Source organism: Scatophagus argus, chromosome 9 (genome assembly GCF_020382885.2).
Source record: "Scatophagus argus isolate fScaArg1 chromosome 9, fScaArg1.pri, whole genome shotgun sequence".
Lineage (NCBI taxonomy): Eukaryota > Metazoa > Chordata > Actinopteri > Scatophagidae > Scatophagus > Scatophagus argus.
Genome location: NC_058501.1, coordinates 16,927,983 through 16,954,918, shown reverse-complemented (window position 1 = coordinate 16,954,918; position 26,936 = coordinate 16,927,983). Strand labels below are relative to the sequence as shown.

Sequence of the window (26,936 nt, the reverse complement as noted above, 5' to 3'; positions counted from 1 at the left end):
AGCCGTCTTTTTTAAATCCATGTTTGGCAGAAGCTGGTGACTCTGGCCAACTCACTGGTGCCTGTCAGACAAAACAGCAACCATGAAAGACCTGGCAGCAGTGTAATCTCAACCTGTCATGCGCTTCCAAAACCAATCCTCTCCAGTCTTTACCAGGGATTTTATGCCAGGAGAATATTAATGACAAATTCTCAGAGATGGGCCTCCTCTGCAGGGACCAGTTGCTTATTTGTTCAAGCTCACATAGGAATCAAAAACTGAAGCACATTGTTGACCTTCACAGTACAAACATGTTTATATGCTTAGAAAGAGTCGCTTTTCAAGCCTGAATACTGGAACAGCATCACTGGCTATCAAAGGATGCAAGTGGCCGCTGTTGGTGAGAGGTGTCCCATACAGGCAAGATGACGTACTATCCAGGAGAGCCTGTAGAGATGTGACTTTGAAGGCTTATCAGATGCTGAAAGATTGCACTGTTATTGTTAAAGCGCAAAGAGAGAATTTTACAACTCTAGAAAGTTTTCATGCTGTCAAACTTCATCACAATAATCATGTGCCAAACAGTAGAAATACAGTGTTCATGTTATAATCTACCAGAAATCTGCAGTGGAATGTATCTGATTGGCCACTGGACGTCCTTGCTTTAGCCTGTGACCGCATCGTTGAACTGGCTGCATCCAAATGAATGAGGAGTACTTGCAAAACATTTCCATCAGACACAGCTGTCTAGTGCTAATTAGCAAATGTTAGCATGCCAGCATTGTAAACATTATACCTGCTGCTAAATCATTTAGCATTTAGCTCAAATCACTGGTGCCGTGCTCAAGCACAGCCCGGTTGGTTGTAAATAATCAAAATAAGGTAGTAGACAATTATAATATTTATTATTTTTAAAAATTACAGACTGGTAGTAATGATTTGAATATTAACCGTACAGCAAATATATGGCAGATGTAAATTATAATTTAAAATTAATCTCAATCAGTAAATTTCAAATGAGTGATCTCTTTGGCTTTTAGCTCAAATTAATAAAGTCTTCATTAATATATTATTTGATTATCATACAATTCATTGCTGTCAGTTAATTTTTAATCAAAGTTACTATAAAGAAATTAACAGACATTGATATACTCTGATGATACGTATGGATGGACACTGAACATTACTGACATGTAGGACTGAACATGTTTGCAGTTTAGAAGACACAGGAAAGCACCTGAGATTTTGACTTAAAAAGTGAGATTATTGTAAGAGTAGAAAAAAAATATCCTATTCTACAAGTTTCAGCAGCTGTGTGTCCAACAGCTCATCCTGCTCGTTGAGAGCTGAATGTCTGTGGGGGGTGCAGGGGAGCCAGACTCCTCCACCCAGGCGGCAGATCTGTCTCTGAGGAAAAGGAGTGAAACCAAAAGAAGGGAAAAGTCTTTTCTCTTAAACCCAGCCTATATGGGCTCATCGGACTCCTCGCTCTCCCTCTCCTCCTGCAGGGAGGCTAGTGTGAGGACAGGACTGGTGGGTGACACAGAGGAGGCAGGTGATGAAGGTGAGGTAGGGGAGGAAGTAGAGGGGGATGCTGTCTCCTGTGAGGCACTGTCAGCATCTCCCGTGGTGGCACTGGAGCTTCCTGTGGTGCTGGGGGAGCAGGAATCAGTGTCACATCCGGGAGCTCCTCGGGAAGATGACGCCTTCCCTCGGGAATCCTCCTTGGACTCCTTCCTCACCAGCTCCCCCTCCCTCCTGCTCCCTTCCCCCCACAGGTCTCTGTCGCGGGTGGGTGAGGAAGGGGTTGACGAGGGAGGCTGGTGCTTCTTGGTTTTCCTGCTGGCATCTCTGAAACTGGCCAGAGGGGGACGAAGCCTCACCCCACTGCGAGTTGAGCCCTCTATCGCTTTCTGTAACTGTCAGAGTAGAGGAAGAGATTGAAGAGATTGAACGCACATAAAGCAAAGAAAAATGTGTTGAAGTGATAATGCTGCATGGCTAAAGAGAACATCAACGGATATGAGTTGGGGACAGTTAGTGGAATAATTGCATGAATCAGAGCGTAAAACAAGATGCACCCTGTGACAGAACAACTGCCCACAACATGAGATCATCACATCTCGCTGTCACACTGCATTACTGGATCAGACCAGGAGAGGTGACAAAAACATTAAGATTAAGAAAAAAAAATGAAGAGGAAAAACAAAGCGACTTTACCTCTTTCAGTGCCACGACACCCACCAGCTTTCCAATACTGGTGACATAGGCATGACTGAGACCCAGCAGAGAGAACAGAGTGTGGGTCTGAGTAATGAGAGAGAGGAGGACATGAGCCAGTCAGTGTTAAACGTACTGTAGTGTGACAGTACTCAGCTTGCATGGCTGCACTATTCTTTGTAAACAATTTCTACTTGAGTAAAGAAAGGGGATATATGGCTTTGCTACATAGCATGAGTTACAGCATGAAATTCAAAAGCAGCTCATCTGATTGGAGGTTATGTGGGCCAGAAATTGTCAACGGGCTACCTATGCTATAAGGCAGGTGCGGGAAGCGGTACATATTGCCCCCCCACCCATTTCTCCTCTGACCCTGTTGGTGCTAGTGAAACTCCAGTGTCACTGGATCTTACACCACCAATCACTCAAATCTTAACATCAGACCCTTTTGTCAAATGTCTTCCAGTCATCCCAGTTTGTAACTCCAGCTTTTGTTTAAAAATGTGCAGTCTCTAAGCTCAAGCGGATGGCAACTTCAAATCTATTTTCTGAGTGAAAATGAAAGAACACAAATGGAACAAAGATGTTATTAAACAAGTGAGAATAAAATGTCCTGTCTTTTAAAGTTTAATATTTTGGGTCACATTATTATTTGCTTCCTTGATTTAGATGAGAACATTGATACCAGTGGCATGTCTGTAAACTAAACATGACAGTACAGCCAGGAGACAGTTTGCTTAGCTTACAGCTGAGTGTTTGATTAATGAATGTCCTGCCTTTCTACCCAACCTGTGTTAATGGACTGGCTCATTTCAAATGAATCAGATGGCTGCATGCTTTTATGCAGGGTTAAAGTCAGTCCAAGTGCAACCTGAACCTCAAGTTCTGTCTTGTTTCTTTAATCAGTACAAAAAGTGAGGTATAAAAATGTAGCACGTTTCCCAAAAAGTCAAATTAATCTGCTGCCTGGAAATATGAAATGGCAATTGTGCATGGCTTAAAACTGCATAATCAGAGTCTGATTATGTCTGTCATGATTTTGGCATGTGATAACAAGTAACCCAGGTGTTGCTGTTGTCACCTTGTGCAGAGATGTTCTTTCCACCAGCTGAAATGGTGAGGGATCGATACGTATCTGCTCCATATCGACTGGTTTATCCAGCTGTTCCTCTTCCCAGGATTTAATCTGCATCAGCCAATCACAAGAAAGACAAGAGACTTGAACTTAGGAGTACACAGTGTTTTCTACTGTAATTGTTCCATTGGATGAACTGATGTGAATGCTGAATCTTTAAGGTAAAGTACCTCCTCTGGGGACATGGTGTCAGTCAACGGAGGGGCTGTGGTCTCCTGAAAAAAGCAGAGAACAGCTATATTCATGATGAAAAGATGACCCCTGACAGTTTCATGTAATCATCCACTGTGCAACATGTCAGCTCCGTTATGTATGCATCATGTGATGTTCCTCTATCGCATTAGCAAGGCAGGCTCGAGCTGCCATGTTGGAGTGATGCCCCAGTTTGAGGTGTCACTGCCAACTCGACAGCAGATCAGTGGGGCCAAAGTAATGAATATGCGAGGTTGATCTTAGCGGCGTACCTGAGTTTCAGTCTGGCCTGAAGAAGACGTGGAGGAGAAGAGTCTCTGAAGGGTCCTCCTGACAGATGGCAGCTTGCGCTTGTCTGAGGACATGATATGGCAAGACATGTAAGAGAAGAGAGGAAGCAACATTTGATGGGTGGACTTTACTTAATATGCAGTGGAAATGTTACGCTACCTGAGCCTGTGTGGTTGGTGGAAGGCTCCTGAGGTTGTGGGGACGGCATGGGGCCGTTACATTCTTCCTGTACTGGAGCAGTCTGTAGGAACAACATGGCTGGTAACTGCAGCATACATTTTTCAAGCTAAACTACTTTGCTTAAGTTACTTTCTAGTTTATTTCTTCCACCTTGTCTGCACTCTCTTCTCCACCTTCCTCATCAACGAAAGTGAAGGACTCCCAGCTGACTTTGGAGCCTGGTGAGCTCTGACCTCTTTCGAAGACTCGTCTCTCTGGCGAGAGCCACCAGTCAAAGACGGCCTGAAGCTCTGTCCTCTCGATGGAGCCCAGAAGAATCATGGATTCTACAGAAAGAAGTGTTAAAGGAAATTAAGGAATTCAACATTTTATGAACTATGCTTAATTGCTTTTTCTCGCCATGTTAAATAGGAAGCTACAGCCAGCTTAGCTTAGCACAAAAAACAGCTAATTATTAAACTAAATCAGCCTTCCAGCATCACTAAGGCTTATTAAAAACATTATTACATCATTCTCAGACCAAGGTGAACAAATCAGATGTTTATAAAAAAAGGTTTAAAATAGTTTTTTGAGGATGTACGTGGGAAATGTGTGTTTTCCTTGAGTTTCCGACATGTTTATTAGTGAGCTTTAGTGATGATGGTAGGTAATTTTTCACCTTTCAATAGAGGCAGGGTAGCTGTTCCCCCTGCCTCCCATGCTAAGCTAAGCTAAGCTAAGCTAAGTTTCTTCTTTGTGTAGCCTCACATTTAGCAGACAGACATGAAAAGGTGGTACTGATGTCGGTAAGTCACCCAACCTTTCGAGTCGACCAGGGGGATTGTTTTCAGAGTTGTGCTCTCTAGCAGATGATTCAGTTCCCGATAGGTGGAATGAGAAGACAGGAACTTCACTTTGCGCACCATTATGTCCTCCACAAAGATGTTGTACTTGCTGAGGATACAGAGACGCTACAATAAATCAAGGAGTTAAGGCAATTTATTTGCCCTTGTACAACACTGGATTGCACAATGAATGTTTTTTAGTCTCCTTCATGTTACATGCATGGAACTTAATATACATAATTATATTTAGAACAGAATAGGATAAAAATAATAAAACAGAGCAATATATGCTATTATGCATATACATATAAATATATATACACCAAGGATGAGGAATGATAATATGGCTGGCATCTTCATATAAAAGTTCACTAAACTTTAACTGTTTTTGAGCACCAAGCATCAGTGATGGAAACAGAGTTCGCCTCCCCTCGTCCTGTCAGTTCCAGCAGTCAAGTGCAACACTTGATTTGGGACGCTGTGGTGGACACGGATCATTGTAAAGATCCGATTTTCCATCACTTGGCCATCCTGAGCCCCACTTCATTTATTTCATTTTCATGTGACTGGACACTAGCCAGGAAAAGACCTGAACTCCAAGCTGGACTCCCATCCTGGATATCTTTTCTTTGCTCCTGTAGCAGTTGAAAGGTGCGGCGGGGAGAGATCTTCCTAAGAAATCAGCTGCTCTTAAACCAAACACCACATCTCCTTCTCCAATACCAATGAGTTTATATTTTCCTCACAGGTATTTCAGCAACAAAGCCACTGACTGAAACAAAAATGCAGCACTTTTGAAGTAGCTACTGGCCATATCTAACGACAGGTGCATAAACACACAAAATGTTTTTACTTTACCTGATGTGCCCCAAAGCCAGTTCTGGCAGGTAGGGCAGCTTCTTCACCTGAATGATGGAGTCATAAAGAGAAGGCTGTAGACCCTGGGCCACCATGTTTGCTAGGATGACTGCCACCATCATGGGTAGGATGTGGGAGATTTGACCAGTCAGCTCGAAGCAGATTACTGCAGTGGAAACTGTATGTGTGACAGCTCCTGTCATTGCTGCTGCACCTGGCAGAAAGCAGAGGGAAGGATATGTGGTAAGGATAGAGCATTATTCTAGCATCTGATTCCTGAACAGAGATCTGGTTTGGCCTTCAAAAGTTGTACTTCTCTCCCTTAACTTTAAAGATATGATAAGATAAAATAAGATAGGCCTTTATTATCTTACCTTATCTTTAAAGTAAAGAGAGAGAAGTACAACTTTTGAAGCTTTTCTCTAGAGAGAGAAAGGGAGAAATGAACAATGTTGCTATTCCTTGGGAGGCAGAAATTGAAGCATCAAGTCTTAAAAATATACATCTGTCACATTTATTAACTTTGTATGATGATAATGTGTAGCATCATGAAGTATTAGAGCCTCTCCCAGCACATACTGGACAAAAATATAAAATAGCATTATAAATTTACTCTTAATAACCGGTTAAGTTGACATCCATTGACTTCGTGGGGAAACACTTTACACGTTACAACAATTTTCAATGACTTAACAAGGTTAATTTGTGGAAATTCAAATATTTTTTTGGGGAAGATTATAAAGTCATATTCAAAATGACATTCTATAGAAGCTATAAAGTTAAGTGAAAATGATGAAACTGCCAGAACAACATGTTTCAACCACAGGAAGAGAAGTTTGAATGCCAGGACAGAATGGTAATTTTGGGGGATTTTTGGGATTCTTGGGATCTAGCACTTTTAAAGCTGTTCATTCAAGGCATTATTTCATTTTTCGCAAGTCTACAAGTCTTAAGTAAGTCTCAGTGTCTATTGGAACCTGAGGACAGCACTAAGATTAGAAGACCGACCAATGACAGCGTAGCCTCCCGGCAGGATGCGGTAGACTATCCCATCAAACAGGATTCCATTTGGGAAAAGAGTGGCCATGATCTCTCCTACAAGGCGTCCAAAAGCAGCTCCTTGAGCAGAAAGATAAGACACACTGTTCGAGACAAACTGAACTGAAGCTCAGCAGGAGATACGGCGCTCGCATTACAAAATCCTCTTACCTAATATGAACACTGGCATAAAGGCACCCGAGGGGATGGGCATTGTGGTGGAAACTGCTGACATCCAGAACTACAGCACAAAAACAGGATCAAGGCAGGATGGAGACCAATCCCGTGGGTTTTTCATGCTATCACATATATTTCAAACCAACATGTCACTGTACATAGCAAGAGGAAGAAATACCTTCATGACAAAGAAGAGGAGGAGAATGAGGAAGACGCTGACATGTGGATGGAGCCATGCGGAGGAGCGGCCCAGGCCAGGCGGAGCTGGAGATCCTGAGATTTTGGTCCAGGTGAAATTATCAAACAGGGAGTTAATACACTCCCTGGGCATCAGCTGCCAGAAGGGGAAGAAGCACAGACACAGTTTATCAGACTTGTGCAGCTCCTTCTGGAGCCACAAAGGATTTCACACAACTTGTCCCACATATGCAGTGCTGCTCCCTCAAATCTGTAAGGGGAATCTGAGGTTCCCTTTTAAGTGGCTTATAAAATTCTAATTATTACAGCCTTTCTTTGTTTTCATACAAACATAAAAATAATCAATAATGTACATGCATTAAAAGGAAGTCAGAGAGCATGAGGTCGATTAAGTCTAACCTCTCCAGCCATGAACTGTCCAAATCCAGGAGGAAACGTGAAGGTGGCGATGATCAGTGTCACTGCACCTGGATAGATCAATCGACTGTGTGCGCGCACGCGCACACACACACAAATAAACACACTGTCATTAAAAGGAAGCCCAGTGTATTTTCAGAAACCTCCGACATGGCAAAATAAGGAATGTTTGTAACAGAAATAATGTGTTGGTGCAAGCGTGTGCCATTGCTGATTCTACGCCTCTCCTGGTACTGCTGCATGCTGCTCTCTAATGGTGGAGACTAATGTTCCCTGACTGCTGAGTCTCACAGGATAAGTGAATCTCCACGCTGAGTGAATAACTGGTTGAAAGGTTGTTAAGGCTTTGCTGCTGTACTGGCCAGTGTTGTGAGACTGATGAGTTTGGAGAGTGGGGCTAAGATACATTAAGAGGAATTGGGTTTGAATGCATAAGTGGTTTGAGTTTCTTGGAACAATGTCTGCTACCAGAATTACTGTAGTTTAATAGCCGAGTGGTTCATTAATCTACAGCAGTATGGTGTGCATGGTCCTGTTGGTGTGCTCTCCTGCTTTGTGTGTGTGTGAGTGTATGTGTGCTGAGATCTCACTGTTTGGTTAGGAAGCGTGTGAGTGCTGTCGGTCTTCTCATGAAAAGAACCACCTGTCTGTTCAGGTAGACAAAGAACGCCCCCAGGAAGCCACATGAGATGCTAAAACAAGAGAAACAACTTGCTGTTACTGCTTGAAACAAACATTTAGCTACTGTGTGGACATGATATGTACTGGGGAGAATACATCACTGGAACGACTATTTCTATACCTATAACTGGTGGAAGGTGACCAATACTTTTACTGTAGTAAAGTGCTGTACTTAAATTTGATGAGATTTGAGGTAGTGTTTTCTTTTCATGTCCACCCTCTTATTCTACTCCACTACATATCAGAGGAAAATATTGTTCTTTTTTCTTCACTAGATTCATAATAAACAATATGACTTAATACCTACATATTTTGTGTGTATTACATATATACACACACACAGGCACACATGTATTCATAAATATGTTCACCCTATTATTGCAAATGCTGGCAGCTCTTGCAGGTCAAAGGGGAAATCCATCCGGAAATTCGTTTTGAAGAGAGCTGTGATTGTGACTGAGAGAAAACAAGACGCAACAAAGAAAATCATACAACATCAATCCCTCATTTCTGTGTACAATATCTTAAGTTTCATTAATTTGTACAAGCTAAAATCAAAGAGAAAGCATAAGACATGTGGTGTACAAGAAGAAAAGCCCAAAAAGGGTTTATTCATTACTATTTACAATGTCAAATCAAAAATTAAGGATTTGCATTAAGACATTATATAATCTTAAAGTCATCCTGTCTGTGAGTTGTATCTTAAAAATTACCGATAATATTTAGAAAATATTATAATATATTTTATGTTGAGACAATAAAGGAAATGTAAGGTGCAAGGGTTTGAGTGCAAGTTGTGAATATTTCATTCTGTAGTGCTGGTGGATTATGAATATACTGTAGGTGATGACTTGAAAAATTTCTGGTTTATCTAAAGAAGCAAATACTACTTAGTTCTCACATTCAGCTACTTTGTATAACATGCCAGCTCAGCAGTGTTTTACAGCAGTGTGGTGTGTGTGTGTGTGTGTGTGTGTGTGTGTGTGTATGTACTCTGCTTCTCACCAGCATCCTTGTTCCAAACAGAGAGCACCCTGAATATGAAGGCACTGAACGTGGCGGCAAAATACCCCCGCCAGTAATTCCTCACAGCAAAGTAGGTAGACGTGACCTCAATGCTGAACAACACCCCTGATGGTGGCAAAGGGAGAGAGAGAGAGAGAGAGAGAGAGAGAGAGAGAGAGAGAGAGAGAGAGAGAGAGAGAGAGACGGGGAGAGAGACAGAGAGAGAGAGACAGAGAAGAGAAGGAAGGACAGAGGGAGAGGAGGCATTAATGAGGAGAGATGGGGATAGATAGTGTAAGAAATGAGAGAGTGAAAGGAGGAGAGGAGGGTGAGAGAAAGAGAAAAAGAGAGAGCGAGAGAGAGGAAAAATAAATTAGTTAAATAAGCAGAATGAGTCCAAAAACACTTGAAGCTGAAGGGTGTAATTATTCACAACAGGAGAACTATGGGGAGTGAATATAATACACACACACACACACAAAATAACACACACAAACAGAGGAGCATAATCAGCATGTGATGCTATAAAATAAACATTTGAGGCATCAGAAACATCATTCTGAGCAAAATAAAAACAGCTGAACAGAAGACCAAAAAGACCAAATAAATAATATTTAAGAATTAACAACGTATTTTTTTCCCATCACGATTGAAAAAGTGGGTTATTTATGTTTTCAGTTTTGCATATTGATATATATACTGAGATGCAGCTACCAATTAATTACTGATTAACAGTTTGCTCAAAAAAGTCTATTACTATTTCCCAAAGATGACGTTAACGTATTTAAATTTTTCGTTTTGTCAGACCAACAGCTCAGTTTACTCCTTCTCTGCCATGGGAAATGGAGAAAACAAAATAGCACATTAAAAGCAACAGAGTCAAAGCAAAGGATTATTCATTTTAAATTTACTTAAAGGTTATCAATATATTACCAAAACTGCTGCCAATTAATTTTCTCTTGATTAAAGGAAAATGCCTCCAGCTCTCTGCTGTTGGGATGGACATGTAAAAGGTGGAGCAGTAGGGCTGTTATGTTAACTAGGTACTCTCCTATCAAAACCAATCAGAGATTGGATTAATTGTTGCAATCACTTTTGCCAAACCCATAATAACTTTAATTTAATTAAATACCCAGTGTGAGATGGATGCTCAGCAGTGGCTATTCAATGCTCTTTTCATAGGAATATTATAAATAAACCCCCATGAAACTTACAGTGAAACATGTTGTTCACACAGTTGTACTTGTGATCAACTTATGAAGAATAGTATTTTTTTCCCCCTCCATTCACAGGATGCAAAGGCATAACCAACTTCATGAGGAGGAGAAGAAAAGGTGTACAAATCTCTGAGATGCCAGGAGAATTCCCCGTCATTATAATGATTAGTACTTTGTTTAGGTGCTGTTTCACAAACATTCACTCACATTCAAAATTACAGCAGGAAATGTCTTGACATAGAATGGATTGTTTTGAAACCCTGTGTTGTTAACATATTTCAGGTAGTAGTCAAGAAGTACAGATACAGCCTCAGTACAGTATGATCCAGTACATATGCATACTCGGTGCATTAGTTTTGATTGTATGCGGCAGTGTGCAAGTTGTACAGTACCTCCTAGTGGAGTGCCGAAACAGCATCCCACACCCACGGCACAGCCAACAGTCAGAATATCTGTGTAACCATAAGGGTTCTACTGACACAGAAAACAGAGGGAGAGGAAAAAACAAGAGGAAAATAGAGGGATGGGAGAGACAAAGAGGGATGAAAGGCGTGAGATGATGAAGGGGGAAAATGAAGGTGATGAGGAGCGTAGACAGACAGGAGAGTGAGTTGGCGAAAGAGAGAATAAAAGATCAAGGTAGAGAGGACGTAACGGGGAACCACAGGGGGAGAAGTGACAGAAGGGAAGCAAAATGGAATAAAGTGAATAAATAATGCTCACTGAAGACTGGTAGAAAAAGTGATACAGAGGGGGGAACATAACATCAAGAGAATGTCAAGCACAGAAAGCACATGCCAATGAGAGCAATCACTCTTAGAGGAAGCAATTAGGCAATCAGGAAACAAAGTGGTCGCATTGTCCCGAGAGACAGATTCCCGCAGCTGATTGCAGACCAAAAATTAAGAGTAGCAGACACAAAATATTTTCACTGATTATTCATGACCTTGATATATGAGGTCCTATACATCTTTTCAAAATCAGAGCGCGTGGTTTTTTAGATTAATCTAAGCTTTTTAATCTGTGAAATACTAATTCAGTAAAAAAAAAATTCAGTACTAATTTCAGGACAGCAGGAAGAACCTTACAAATCAAGGCTAGTGTAAAGCGTTACCGGCAGGCTCATCTCTAATCAATATTCATTCAGGTTGAATCCATCACTGTTGATGCTGATCTGAGGCAAGGTTCAAGGGAACAGTTTGACATTTTGGGAAGTACGTTTATTTGTTTTCCTGTTGAGAGTTAGATGAGAAGATTGATACCACTCTCATGTTTGTCCACAGAACATGAGGCTATGGCCTGGAGTCAATATGCTTAGCTTAGCAGGAAGAACGGAAGCAGAGAGAAACAGCAAGTCTGGTTCTGTTCAAAGATAATAATAATAATAAAACTGCCCACAAGCACTTTAAGAGCTCATAATTTATTTGTTCAATCCAGGCAAAAACAGAAATGTAAAAGTTTTCTGACTTGGGAGTGTTCACTTAGCCTAAATTAGCTTTCTCTTGTCGTGCTGGGTATTTGCTGTTCATCAACAAAGCAGACAGAAAACATAAACCTCTCTTTATGATTAAGAATTTATTGTATGAATGTTTATTAGTGTGAGTATTGTTGGCAATGTTGCCGATGTTTTTTTTTTTGTCCCATGACTGGGATTGCATATAATTACCGTCTGAACAAAATGATATGAACACGGCTTCAATTAGAGCTTCAGATGTGCTGGTAGGTGGATTTTTTTTTACCTTCAGACAGAGTGAGCATGACTCCTGTACTCAGTCATTATTCTAAGCTAATTGCAAGCTTAATATTTAGCCTACAGACATACGAGTGGTATCAATCTTATCATCTCAGCAGGAAAGTGAATAAGCATATTTCTCAAAATGTTGAATTATCTCTTTAAAGTAAAAAAATGTAAAACCCCAGTCTCAGCTACATTATTACTGACAGGCTAATCTATATATTTAAATATTCAGTTTTATTCATCACTTGTAATGCAGGGCACTGGTCTGAGGTCAGATTTAACCTCCATGTGTTGCTGATGTTATTTCAGGAGGACTAAACTGACCAGAGACCTATGCCTGAGCTAGTCAGGGGGGAAGAGCAGGGTAGGACTTGCCTCCCACGGGAGCAGCGAAACAGGTGGCCACTCCCACAGCACACGCACACACCAACAGGTCCTGGTTATGGGTGCCATTCTAGGGTTAAGGGTCAAAGGTGGAGACAGATAAGGGTGGAGGGAGAAAGATGGAGGAGTTGGGACAGAAACACGCAGGGATGAATGAGAAAGCCAAGGAGGGGTACAGAGAGTAGGGAAAGAGGGAGACAGGGATATCGGAGGTCATTGTTAATACACATGCCAGACATTGCTATCACACTATTAATACAGTGAGACACAAACACAGACGAGGTGCGATGGGGCGAGCCAAAACAAAGAGACAAAAGAAATGGGGTGGGGAGGGCATGAGCCAGGTGGGAGAGAAAGATAGGAGACAACAGTCACAGGGTTCCCACTTTAATCAAGTTGAACGACCTTTTAATGAATTTTAGTGACACAAAACTGCATGGCATGTTTGGTGATGATTTGCACTTTAAAATCTTTTCAAGTTAAAAATATATATAGTAAAATATTTTAAACGTGTTGATAGAAAGGAAAGACTGAGTATGATATATTCATGGTCATCCAATATACAGCCTTGTTAGTAGTAGTAGCCCACAGCTGAAGCTAATGGAAATATCACAATTTCTGTATAGGCCATAAACCAAAACACCAGGCAAATTTCAATTTTGACCTGATGATGGCGCTAGATAAAAAGTCAGTGAATCACCAAAGTCATGATGATACATAACTTTGAGACCATGAATATAACTGCAAAAGTTAATAGAAATCCAACCAGTACATGTTGGAAAATGTCAGTCGGCACCAAAGTGGTTGAGCCTTGTCACTAGCATGGCTAAAAATCAAGGCAACTAATTTCATCAAATGTGTATATGATGATTTTTTGGGCGTGTGGGAACCCTGTAATTACACCCAAGACAACAACAAAGTTATGATGGAAATACTGTATTCCAGTTCTTCATAAGTGCACTGAAGACATGAGGTTTATGGCTGATGTAGCCTGTTTTGGTCAAGGCCTCAGCTTACCTCATAGACTCCAGAGAAGATGGACATGAATCGACTTAGCACTGCGGCACAGATACTGGCGATGTGGACAAAGGGACCCTAGAGGTGAAAAGCAGAAATCACTGATGCACATGAGCTACGTGTAATGTTATCTACACAGACACTGACTATTTCCCGTAAAACAGGGAGTCTAAACTGGGACATGTTGTATCAGGACAGATAAATCACTGTTTAATGGCTGGATATGACAGTTGCCCTGCTACTGTAATGGGAAAAATGAATACTGCTTTGCTGAGGACTTGAATAATTTGCTTCTGTCCCGAGAGAGGAAAAACATGACATAAGATGATTTATTGCCCTCCAAGATAAAGTGGTGGAGAAAGGAAAAAAGAGAGCAAGAAAGATGATGAAAAGGATGCTGGATCAATGAATGGTGATAGATACAGAGAAAAACAGCAAGAGATTAAAAGATTGGTTTGTTTACTTCTTTGCCCACAGGCATCCCACTGCCCAGGCCAGCAGTGAGCCCGATGACTTTAGCTATGAAGGCTTTGAGGGTCAGATATTCCTTCAGCACTACACCTCTCAGGATGGTTTTGAGCTCGGGTATACCAGAACCTAGAAAAACATAGAAAGGATGGAGAAGGAGACTAGACTGTGTAGAAGGTTGGTGAGTGTAGTAAATAAAGAAAGAGTGGAGAAAATGCTACCATCCTACAACCTGAAAACATACAAAATGAGACAAAAAGAGGAAAAACCAGATGCTGAGAGAGAATAACAGAGTCTGACAGGTGATGGAGAGCTTACCGATGGCCTGTGGGGAAACCAGGTGACAGAACAGCGAGGCGAACATGACAAGGATCATGGGATAGGTAACCCAGGTGAGGTACTGGAGCGGCACATTGCCCTTAAGCTCCCCATGTATCCACTTATAGGCTGAAAGAGAGAAAATGACAGAAATAGGAAGAGAAAAGAGGATAGAAAAATCACAGAGTAGAAACCACAATCTTGCTTTATCAAACTGCAAATCTGACAGTAATGATCTCTTTGACCTTGACCTGTGGTACCTTGGAGGCTCTTGGCGCTAGCGTAGTCCATACTCCAGCTGACCAGAGCCATAGTCAGACCAAGAAGAACTAGGAATATCCAGTCCTCCCCCATCTTGGTGACTATGTACCGCCGCACACGAGCCAAACAATCTGGGTGAAAAAGATAAAATTAATGATTCATCTTGAATCCATTTATCTCTTGATTTAATTACTGGCAGCTGGTTATCGTAATGCCTGAGAGGGAATCACTCCATGTGGTTATGGGCACAGTGATAATGCTGTAGTTATCACAGAGGTATTGTACAAAATGAACAGAATGAACTTTCATATGTTTGTTGTTCTCTGGAACAACAGTCATAACAACACAAAAATCATGGGCTCATTCACTGGTAGTAGATGGAGAAGTAGCATCTCCTTCATCTAAAAATACTCTGACTTCAAAATTGTGCTTATACATAAAGTTGCTAACTTTAAAAAATAAGCACGTAAAATTTGATGCTGCACAGGATGAGATATATTGACAGGTATAAAATAGCAGGATTTTAAAATAACCAAGTGAAGTACAAGTACTGAAGTGTTACATTCTACCTCTAACTCTTCTAAAGTTTACACAGTACAGTAAAAACACTGCAACACTTTATATGAAAACAGTGTGTTTTAGGACATTCAAAATTGCTGTTGGGCTGACAAAATTCAATTCAGTTCAGTTTATTTAGTTAATAATTTACAGCACCAAATCACAACAACAGCTGTCTCATGACACTTTCCAATTAGAGCAGGTCTAGACCAAACTCTTTAATTTGACAAATAAATATTACAAATCTTTTACTCATGCAAGGTGGAGAGGGTTTTGAAACAGTATTTAGGTCTTCGTGTTGGGGAACATGTTGAATGATGAAGAAAATATGAAAAATCCAAATTAATATTTAGAGACTTTGTTTTTATGTTAGGTGGGGTACATTAAAGGACTTATTACCTCAATATGTCTAAACTCCTAACGAGTGCCCTAAGTTGGGGTGGAGTCAAGTCCAACTGTCTCATGTGGCAGCCTAATTAAACTATAGTAATGTAACATGCTTTATGAGGTCATCATGTTGCAAGTAAAATCATCATGTGCAAGGTAACCAGTAACTGAATTCATCAGATAAATGCTGTTCTCTCCAGAATATGGTTTGATAAACATGAGGTTCACAAAAAAAGAAAAACTGTGCCAGTGCCTCAAAATTGTCTTTGTCACTGCAGTTTGTATCTTCTTACAGTTAATCAAATGTGTGCATTTTAGTAGAATAAGTGGTCACCTTGGCATTTGGAGTAGGGTCGAGGCTTCTTGGTAGATGAGGCGTGGCTGTGGTGAGACTCCAAGGTCACAGGGTGATGATGATGATGCCGCCGGCCATGCCCTTTGCGGGCGGTGGCTGTGGCGTTGTCCCCTGCCTGTCTTCTCCATTGTCTCTCTGTCAGCAAACGGGCAGCCTCCCGTCGGGCAAAATTTCCGAGCTGCTCTCTGTACTCCCCGTACAGCTGTAATCAAGGGGAAACACTGACAATCACTATAAAGCAAAAAGTCATGGAAACCAAATGTTTTTAAGGTTGTAGAGATGGAAAACAAAATGCCAGGTAATAGAGAAGAGAGGAAAGTGGAGGAGAAATACCTCTGATAACTGAGACTTGGGAGAAGGATAAAACTAGATCCAGTGTGCAGAGTCTTGAGATAACGAGAAAGAAATGGGGAATGTGCGGCGTGCATGTAAGGGATACACACCAACCTGAATACCCTGGCAGACAGAAATAGACAAAATGGGCATAGAGATCGGAAAAACCCCTCCCTGAAAAGAGGCAGGGGCTGGAGAGGAGCCAGAGGAAGAGATCCTGGAAGAGAGAACATTCCACATCTTCCCCTTCCAACTATGCGTGCACTTTGCACCTACAACCACACACACACACACACACACACTTGGACAGAAAAACGACACCCTATAATCCAGTGTGATCAGTTTGCACAGCACTTGTTAAAACCATAGAAGCTCTAAAATACTGCAGATCCAGGTGCAGCCACGATGTGCAACTGAAACCTACAGATCACATGCATCCCACCACACAGCAAAGCAAGACGCTAAATCATATGGAGGGCTGGCTGCCACACATTTCTGTCTCATGTTCACACAGGAAAGGAGAGCTGACACATCCAAGCATGAGGCCCAGGATGAGAGGTCCAGAACGACAGCTTGAAGATAACTGCCCATGGTTACTTCCAACAATAATAAAATTAGGATGCAACAACAATCTACAATCTCCTCTTAAGTGAAAATGGTTAAACAATCACAATACGATGCTCAGTCACCATCTCTTGGTAAGATTTTGTTCACAAGTGCACAAAAAATGCTTTACACAACCAGTCAACTGAAACACATGAGTCACTACAACCATGTGACAAAGCGACTGATATAGAAGTTTATAATTAATACATGAATACACCACATAGCAGGTGGCCAGCAGTTACACTGTTAAAGGCTCTTGAAAACTTTTGATGCCTCTAAATCACATAGCACGTTATTTTAAACCTCACTAAGCGCCATGAACCACAAACTGTTATTCAGAACAACGCTGCACCACTAACAGCTTTTATGAGCCCAACAAGTGTTTGCTTTTGAGCTAACAGTAGGTCAGTGAGAGCTACAAGAACGGCAAGCCACTCTTCTCAGTTTTAATTATGCAAAGTCCTGTTTGAACATTAATTCCACTTATTTGAGCTTGGTTTTCTGTCAAAATAATGGGGTGTGTTACTGAGGGTAAGACAAAGATGTGGAAGAGACACATACAATATTGTGCAAACTACACTGTGTAACCATCATAGTTTTGATCTCTTATTATCATTGCTTTTAACAATACTTTGGATCCATTTAAATTTAATCTAACATCAACTTCTATTGTGCAAAATGTAGAAAGCAATGCTTAAAATTCATATTTGAGCTATTTGAGTCAGAAGACAAATGATTTGGGTTTTCAATTATACAAAAAGAACAAGACAGTAACATTTGAAAATAGCAACTTGATGCATATTTTGTGGCATTTTAAGCAAAGGAAATGACATGCGAGATAAATTCTAATAAAGAAAGAATATACTTTTCAGTTCTTCTGGAGTTGGAATCAATTAAACTATATTATGGGAATGAAATTAATTCTTGTTAGCTCATTACATACTTGATTGAACAATTTGGCTAGCATCCTATTTGAGTTATTTTTATCGAAATATTTAATTACATTTAATATACTTTGCCCGATTCACCATAGTCATTTATTCTGTATATCCTTTTACACTAACATTCATACACTAGATGTGTAACTCATCTCTGACAGGAAAAAAACACAAACTGTTAAACTGCATCTAGTTGCACAAACAACCCATTAAAGACTAACTGGAAAAGACAATTTAAGTATGTAAACAGATGCACTAAAATCACTTGTGGAGAAAAAGACAAGAGAATTATGTCATTAACAGCAGAGCATAAAAGAAGAAAAAAATCACCCTCCAGCATCTGACCAGATGGAGCCCCTGGTCCTCCTGTCTTTACCTGTTCCTCATCAGTTGTCTTTAACATAATGCAGTAGCAGCTCTGTTCCTGTTCTGTCTCCTTTTCTATACTACAGACAACCACCACTACTGCACTACACATTAACACCAAAGCACTAATCCATCAACATTATCAAACAGGATCTGGCACCAGGCACTGTCAAAACCAGGGTCAGCGAGAGGAACCTGTGCACTGCTTGCAGCGAGGACAAGATTTATCAATTACACACTGCACTTCCCATGCCATGTCCTGCCACAACAAAAAGCACAACCATAAGACTTTAGGTAAATAATAACAAAATAGTTATTTCTACAAACTAAATTTTCTATTCATCACTTTAATAACTTAATCTTCTTTTGTTGCTTTGTACATAATTTGTTTGTGTACTTCTGCATTACACCAGCCATTAACACAACATTTCTTCTACTCTCAGTGTAATGGAGTACCTCTATACTGACTATTGGCTCACATAAGTGATTTTAGTTGAAGGCCTGTTGCTTGACAGTATCACAACAATGGTCAATTGTCAGCACTTTTATTTAGGAGGTGAGAGAAAATCATTTTTGACCTAAAATGTCTTTATTTGATAATGTAAGTCCGCTTTTAAATTTCTTTTTGCTAGTTAGCTGAGTAGTCAACAAACTGTTAGCTAGCTTGTTTTGTTAGATTTCGTATTAAATAATGACAAAATGGAAATAATTTATGAAAGGGATTAGGTAAAACAGTTTAGCTAGTCTAACAATTTTGTATTACCCTCCGATAACACTGTCAAACTCACGATGGAAAGTCGTCAGACATCTTACATTTTACTCCATACATTCCTTGTCTTTCTCAAAATCTGGCGCCGACATTACCCACAATGCAACTGTAACAGTACTGCTGTGTTACGCTAGCATCAGCGGTGCGGCCTCTGGCAGAAAGGAAGAGCAGGCTGCAGAGATCTGGAAAGCTTTCCCTCTCATCGCCACCATTTTTATTTTATTTTATTTATTTATTTTTTTGAGATTTATACTCTGCAGACCCACCCCATGCCAACTGGATTGACATTATTTGAGGTAATTTGCTGATATTAAACCTCAGCAATACTAGCCCAAGACCAGATCCAGTTCCCTGTCAAGACCTCCTCTTGCGAAAGATCCTTTTTTGTTTCTTGCTGTTTTCTTTTGATCCCTATGTTTGATATGTGTATATTAATTTACGGTATAATTTCGACATACAACTGAGTAAAATAATACAGAAAAAAAATTAATTACACAAATCTACTCACAAAATGCATCTAAATCATCATTCAGTCATTTTAAGTTTTGTAGTGTATTTTATGATGTTTAAAAAAAATACACATTTTGCTGTGAAATTAATTGCCAAAAGACATGCCAAAAAATTCACTCAAATATGAGGATTTACTGCTTTTCTTTATAAAATAGTATAAAGGTTTTGGACTGTTTTGGACTGTCACATTGGACTTTGGGAAACTATAGTGGACTGTTCAAGTTTCTTGGGACAGTTAAGGTTTTAATCCTGATCTATTAATAAAAGTGAAGTCCTCTGAATTGTCAAAATGGAAATAAATCTCAAATAGGGAGACAGAGACAAACAACTGACAGCGTGAGAGAGACACTGAAAGCCGCAGGTCCTTCATGTCAGATGACTTACTGCCTCCATCTCTCAGCCTTGTGTTTACCTTTGTGTCACCATGTAACCTTGTACCGGGCAACACAAGGTCCAAAACACAGCATCAGTAACAAACACCTCCCCAACTTTCACACGCTTCTGAACATTGACTCTCCAACTGTGGAATGACCTTCCCACTCCAAGTTAAGAATGCTGGATGAATCAATCAGTTAGTCTTTGTTTACTTGAGTTGTACAGGACTCTTCTTACAAACAAAATGTAACACCTTCTCCTTTCTCCACTCCCTCCACATTTATTCTCAGCAATATTTCCTCTGTCTCCCCTTGTGATTCTTATTTTCCTTCACTTTCTCTCTCTGTGGACACATGGAAGCAGTCAGGTGTTACTGTATGGCTCTGCTCTGACACTCGCACTGCTCATTATTAGTTTCTTGTGTTCCACTCTTAAGAGCTCAAGCCTGTAATGTTCTGCTTTTTGCAGTCTTGTGGGATGGAGAAAATAAAATAAAAAAATTCCCTCCTTGGCTTTGCTGGGAATACAAATGTTAAATTAAGCCGGTGAGCTGTACAGAGCTTTGAATGCATGCACAGATCTGCCCTTTATGAGCCTGCTTTAACAAGGTGATATTTCTGCAAAACACCAGAAATTAAGCAGATAAAAAAAAAAAAACGGTGAACAAAAACAACAGAAATAAGCCTGCAGAGAGAAACAGAGAGAGGGAGCCTCAGTCCCAGTTGGAGCTACTAATAGATGCCGAGGTTGAAGGGCAGTGTGACATTGAGAGTTAATTAAAAAAATAATAGCACATTCCTGCGTCCCTCAAGAGAGCGAGTCAGCACTGCATATTCATAAATATCTGTGTGTGTTTGTGCGGGTTCTTAAGCATGCTAAGTTTGTGTTTGTGGGTGCTTATCAGTGTGCTAAATTAATGTTTGTGTTTTTGTGTGTGTGTGTGTGTGTGTGTGTGTGTGGTGAGGCCTTACAACAATATAGTCCTGTCCCATAGCACAAGGTTAATGATAAAATCTGACCCGCTCACTGATGGATAGATCAGGAGATTATCCCCTCCCCACACACACTCACCCCCCGTCACACACCCAGCTCTCCCTCCCAAACCAACACACTCGACTCAACTCACACACACCCTCCAAATGAATACACTAATTAACCAGCACAATAGCATTTCCATGCCTTGTCCAAACACTGTTCAAGCTGTCATGTTCTAATTAAGGCACGTCGGCATGGCCAGAAGAGAAAAATAAACCAAACTGTAAATTTCGATGTGTTATGCATGAGCCCGCAGTTTATCTTCACAACAAGTCATCTAGGAAAAAGAAAACAGTTGTGGAGGCCCTTTCATGTAAAGCTAGTGTAGATGTAATAAGTGAGGTCACAACATGAAATTCACAGTTTTTCAAGTAAGTAAACAAGGAGGAGGCAATTAAAAACAATGCTTCTCCTACCGCTTGTGCAAGTCATGAATGCACCAGTCCTCACAAACTTTAGCATACAGTATAAAAGCTATAGAGTATATTTCAGAATACAAGATAATAAACCTTACCAGAAATTGATCTATATTCAGAACTGTTTCAAAAGTGTTGATCCGCTCTCTCATCTTTTCAGCCGTCCTCCTGCTCACTTTCCTGCTCACTTTCTTGCGTGTCTTGTGATATACTGTTCTCCCCTTTCTGGATATCTTTGTCTTACATCTGTCCTTTCCTGTCTTTGCCAGCGTGACGGACACACACCGTACCTGCTACCTGCCTACATACAGCGTAGATGGCGGTGACTGACAGGTATGGTCAGTGCAGTACTCACACTCTCTCTCACACACACACAGAGGGGAAAGCAGAGGTTAATACAGACACTTGAGGCTTGACAATAAATTGTCAGCAGCTCTTAATTCAGAGGGGTAGATTCTCAGTCAGGCGGTTGATCCAGCAGATTCCTGCAGAAGGATCATAAACGATACCATGCATGCAGGACAACACAAGCTTGAGATATGAAAATAATACCTGCTGACTAAGTGGAGACCATAACCATATTAACATTGTGGGGGATATGATGGATAATACTGAACTGTACTTTAAGTGCCTTCAGCATAGATAACATGCTTTACTAAAGCCTGACTGGGCTTTGGCTCTGCATTCAGTATCATGTTGTTGTTGTTTTTTTTCTTTGGGCTAACATTTGTTCTTGAGCACAAACAAACAAATGTTTTTAGCAGTAAATGCCAAAATTTGGTAATCCAGGATCAAGTTTAAGTTATGACAAAAATATGTGTTGAGGCAAGATATTTTACTATTAATGAATTGACAAATACATTAAATGCAACCTATAAAATAACTGTATGGGGCATATCTCCTAATATGTAGGTGGAACGACCTGCTTTGAAAACCTACTCCTTCTTATAGGCAGCTTTAGCCGTTTTCCCACAGTGGTGTCTAAAACGGGTCTGTGACGGTTCTGTTGCGACCCACTAGTTCTCTTGTCATGTCTTGGTCTTTTGGTACCACGGGGCTCAACTTTTGCATTTATCTGACAAATGGCTACTTCAGCCAGTTGAATGGATTGTAGTGTTTTAAATTTGCATGTGTTGGGATTGGATGCTTTATCACTTGCAACTACCAGTGGCCATAAATGTGGAGTGTTGCTGCCTGGAGAACCTGAGAAATGTCCCAGACTCAGTTTAATGCAGTTTTTAAACTTTTGTCCTTCTTATAGTAAATATCAATATACAATGTGACCAATGTTATCATTTATTTTCAGTATTGCTTGAGAATTTTATGTTTTTATTAGAGTCAATGCTACAGTGGTGACAAGAAACAAGAGAGTGAATGACATGCAGCAAAGGTCCTCTGTCAAGGAAACACACCGGTAAAACTGGTAACATTAACTACCACTCAGTTCCAGTGAGCCAACATGCATAACACCAGGGCCATGAAAGCTACACAGACATTAAATAAATATGACCCAAGGTGACCCGACTCTGCTCAATATAAGTGTTTTTTTTTTTCTTTTTTTTTAAGTTCAAACTTTTAGCTAGAAACTAATCTAAGAGCCAGAAAATCACATTTATGTTTCTTTTTTGAGCTCCCGCAGCCAATTATTGGAGTTGCTGGTGTTGTGGGACATGTTTCTTAAGGCAAAGATAATCTTTATTCAAGTATATGCGTTAATATCACTTTAGCCTTGAAACGCTTTTGGGGAATGCAGTCTTATTACACTTCATATAGTTTCTTCCATGTTTGCCATATTGAACAGCGCTGTAAGATACAAATACACATTATAAATCTGATTTTTTTCTTCCTTTGATGCCACGAACACATTTTCTCGTACTTTCTTTTCCAAGCCGTCTTACCTCTGACTGAACTTTTGTCTGCAGTCTTTCACCTTTCTCCCTCACTCTTCCCCCTGAAACTTTCCCTCCCACCACCCCTTGTGCCCATCCATCCAACCCCCCACCCCTGAGGTGAAACCTTACTCGTGGATAAATTTAGCAGCAGTGTGACCCAATGTTCACTGACACACTTCTCCGCACCTCTCGCTCTCTCATGCTGTTGATCTGTCTTTCGGTCCATCTCTCCCAGGAGACCCGTTGTACACACAGATGGCAGGCTTTAACCCTTATGCAAAAACAATAACAAGTTATTGGCTATTTCACGTTAACGTGTTGTTTCGTCTTGTAACTGATGATGTAACTACGCATAGTTTCATTATTATATTAGGGCCACCTCTCTAATTGAAAAGACACATCAAGTGACTGCGATATCATATGAAATTTAATGGCTTAATCGTCTACATCCCAGTCATTCCAGTCTGCGAGACATTTGGCAGGTGAACATTATCCCCTTTAGCAGGCTGTAACATTTGAGACTTATGAGATCTGTTTCGCTGCTGTTGACATTCTCACAGAATGAGACTCATCTCCGCACACAGCCTCACTTTTAAGCACATCCACCAAACTATAACATTCAACCAGCTGCATCAAAGCGAGCACAAACATAAAGTGTGGGCGCGCACACCGCTATTGGTTCCTGCTACTCTGCTGGAGTGTGTCAGTGTTGCACAAGCCCACAGAGGGTGCTTCCTCTTTGTTAAGGTCGGGGGTCAACAACAGCTGTGTGACTTGGAAGTAATTAACATAACTTTACAAACCCAGCAAGCAATAATTTGGTGATTTGCAGGTCAAAAGATATCTTGACGTGAAAGCTGGGCTAAATTTGGCTTAAAAGGACCCTTCTTACACGCATTAAGTGTTTTTAATGCTTTACTTTATGATACACAATTTCCAAACAATTCTTAATCATTTCCAGTAAGTTTCCTGAAAAACCCCAAAACAAAACAAAAAAGCACATGTTGAATGATCACACAGAAAGTTTATGAGAAGCTGGAAAAGCGTGGCCAAAACGTGTCACCTCTGCACCAGGTCTGCATTTGTTTGTAAACGGACTTGCAGTTACATGCCTGCCAGCTCCTCAAAACACTTGCCACTTCATTCATTCACACACACATTCATGCAGTGATGGCGGAGGCAGCCATGCAAGGTGCCTACCTGCTCATCTGGAGTGACACGTTACCTCCACAAGTGCCACATGATATTTCTCTGCTCAGCCATTCACACAAACACTCACACACTGATGGGACAGCCGTTGGGAGCAATTTGAGATCGAACCGCCCTGCCTCCTGAGCCACAGGCGCCGATGTTCAATTAGTACACTTCCAATTAACTGATTATATTTAATTACTACCTTCTTTTAGTTAGTGCACGTCAGATGCACATTCAAAAAAAAAAAAAAAGTAAAATTTCTCTACTGGTAAAAACAATTAAATGCATTGAGAATTTCAAGAATGAATATGTTGAAATTGAGCTTATCTTTTAAGAAAATGTTGTACGACTATTTAGAAAATTAGCAGGAAATTACAGATCTGGAAAATGAAATGTTCCCTGTTTTTATAATTGTGACTTGTCTCATTTCTGTTCTATTTCTTTATTTTTATTGAAATTCAATATATAACTTATTTAATTTCGTTATTTAATTATTTACATAATTATTTAATTCTGCAATCCTATAATGTATAATGATAAAAAGACTAAACCTTAAACCAAACTTTAAAGGTCTATATTTCAGTGTGAGACAGGTCCTTACTATGAGTATATGTACGGTAGTTACTTAAATGCAGTTATACATACTCCTAACATCTCAAAAACTTCCACTTTTTAAATAAAAAATTAATTAACAAATTAATAAATGTGACCTAGTTTTAACCTCGACATTTACAGGGAACTCTAAAAACAAAGACGCCATTTGTAGCCTTGGAGCATCAATGTGCATCAGTGAAGATTTGTCCAGCTAAACCACCAACCTGAAAACAGACTGCCATATCCTGTTGCTGATCAATAATCAAATTATATTAGGATGATCTATTAACACCTCTACACATAAACTCCTCAAATCCTTCAAGGCTCTAATTTCCTCTCTCTCTCACACACACACACACACACAACATCACAGCCTTCACACCTGAGAGATGTGAGACTTCGCAGGGACATCAAGCCCATAAATAGTGTGATTAATTGAGATTTCTTATTTATATCTGACCTGTCGGGACCCCAAGGGGCTCCGTGAGGTCCAGGAATAAAGAGCTTTGCTTTGGGCAATCGTCCATCGTCTCAGAGGAGAAGAAAAAGACACTATCACTGCTCCTCCTCACTTTGTCAGTTGCTCAGGCTGCTCTAACACATACATACACACCCCAGCTGCTCATCTATCTGTCATTCTCCTGTCTTATAATTCACATTCATCTCTGCAGAAAATGACCTTTAAAAAAAACCCATGGACATAACATGATGCTTCAAATTATGAGCTGAAAAAGACAATCTGATGCTGTGAGTCATTTGTGTCAACAGAGTTGGTCTGCTTGGATGAAAAGAGTATAAAAAAATGGCAGACATCAGACTCCTGGGAGGAATGACCATCATTCTGCATGAACATTTAAACAAATGAACCAGAGGGTGTAGTGACATGACTCAATCTCAACACGTACGTCTAACCTGTCTGCTCAGGTTTCCTGTATATAAGTATATCTGCCAACACGTGAAAACAGCAATGACTTTACAAGGCTGCAGCTTGAGAAAGAAGTAGGTATATGTGGTCACAAAGAAAAAAATGCACCCAAAAACAATAGCCATCAAATGCAAGAAATCAAGTATGGGACAGGCGTCAAAATAAATAATAAAATATTTGATTATTGCAGGGATGACTTTTCATTTATCGCCCTCAGTGTTTCGTGGCGTGGGCGGTGTGAAAGCGGCAGAATGCGTTTGAGGGCTGTGCTGATAAACTTGGCATTATGGTGCAGAAATCTTGTTGATGAAGTAAAGAGGACAGAGGAGGAGACAGAGAGAGCACGAGGAAGGATGCAGCAAATGAAAACAACTAACCAAAAGACAATTAAGAAAGAAAAGTATTGAAAGGATTAGGTTTCCCTAATGGATGTTGGAGTCTAAATGCCATGTGGGTAGATGAAGACATGAGGGAGTAGCAGGTGGAAGAGCATGAGAAGAGGGTAAGAGACAAGACATTTTAAGGGACAGATAGGACAGCAGGTTAGGAAAGGGAGATTTTGGGAAAGACCTACCAGAGTCTGTTGGTATCTTAGAGCCTTCCTTTGCGACGCATCTGCAGCCATTGACACGCTGTCACTAATCCAAAAATAACCACGCTGGACACCCCAGCATTTCCAATGGCGTGGGCAACACCATACACAAACACACCTTCTCTTTCTCTCTTATATATGCACACAGTTCAGAACAAGTCAAGTAAACATGCAAACATTTTCCAAAGTTTGTCCCTCTCCTATAAACTCAGTCTCAAAAACACACTCATCACACAGAGAAATTCAAAAACCGCAGATGACGTCCTTCGCGAACACGCTCTTCTCCAGATGATCCAGAGGCTGCGAGCCATCCAGCTCCACTGTAGACCTGACAGACACACAGACAAAAATCAGACAGGCAGACAAAGCACAGCAAAGCCATGCCTGATGAGGCAGTGAAGGACGCAGCGCTTTCCTTTATTAGAACAGCAGACACCTAATAACACACACGCACACACAACTTGTTGCCCTTAGCAGCACACTCCCTGCCAGC

General features: G+C 40.5%; 1 protein-coding gene across 5 annotated transcripts; it reads right to left on the bottom strand.

Annotated features, from left to right (window-relative positions):
* Positions 1–172: 172 nt before the first annotated feature.
* On the bottom strand, positions 173–26,853 carry clcn1b (chloride channel, voltage-sensitive 1b). Of its 5 annotated transcripts, none has more exons than XM_046399157.1 (23): positions 26,426–26,853; positions 15,878–16,100; positions 14,598–14,729; positions 14,338–14,466; positions 14,015–14,148; positions 13,552–13,629; positions 10,805–10,883; positions 9,196–9,321; positions 8,562–8,646; positions 8,100–8,201; positions 7,492–7,576; positions 7,073–7,228; positions 6,889–6,958; positions 6,688–6,798; positions 5,680–5,893; positions 4,797–4,930; positions 4,148–4,323; positions 3,977–4,058; positions 3,799–3,881; positions 3,505–3,549; positions 3,281–3,385; positions 2,200–2,286; positions 173–1,898 (listed from the first exon to the last, which is right to left on the bottom strand). In XM_046399157.1, the coding sequence occupies exons 1-23, from the start codon at positions 26,474–26,476 to the stop codon at positions 1,443–1,445; spliced, it is 2,943 nt and encodes a 980-aa protein (XP_046255113.1). In that variant the 5' UTR covers positions 26,477–26,853; the 3' UTR covers positions 173–1,442. The 5 variants fall into 5 exon arrangements, with proteins under 5 accessions (XP_046255113.1, XP_046255114.1, XP_046255115.1 ...); XM_046399158.1 differs by lacking the exon at positions 10,805–10,883 and adding an exon at positions 12,526–12,604 and having other exon boundaries at positions 174–1,898; positions 26,426–26,852; XM_046399159.1 differs by lacking the exons at positions 10,805–10,883; positions 26,426–26,853 and adding exons at positions 12,526–12,604; positions 18,955–19,025 and having other exon boundaries at positions 175–1,898.
* Positions 26,854–26,936: the final 83 nt, after the last annotated feature.

Bases quoted from the DNA above. Each gene is read 5' to 3' on its own strand.
- clcn1b (XM_046399157.1), bottom strand. From the start codon at position 26,476: ATGGCTGCAGATGCGTCGCAAAGGAAGGCTCTAAGATACCAACAGACT. The intron at 7,229-7,491 runs GTTAGACTTAAT...CCCTTCTGGCAG, and splicing joins GACAGTTCATGGCTGGAGAG to CTGATGCCCAGGGAGTGTAT. The intron at 1,899-2,199 runs GTAAAGTCGCTT...CTACTCTGACAG, and splicing joins GTGTCGTGGCACTGAAAGAG to TTACAGAAAGCGATAGAGGG.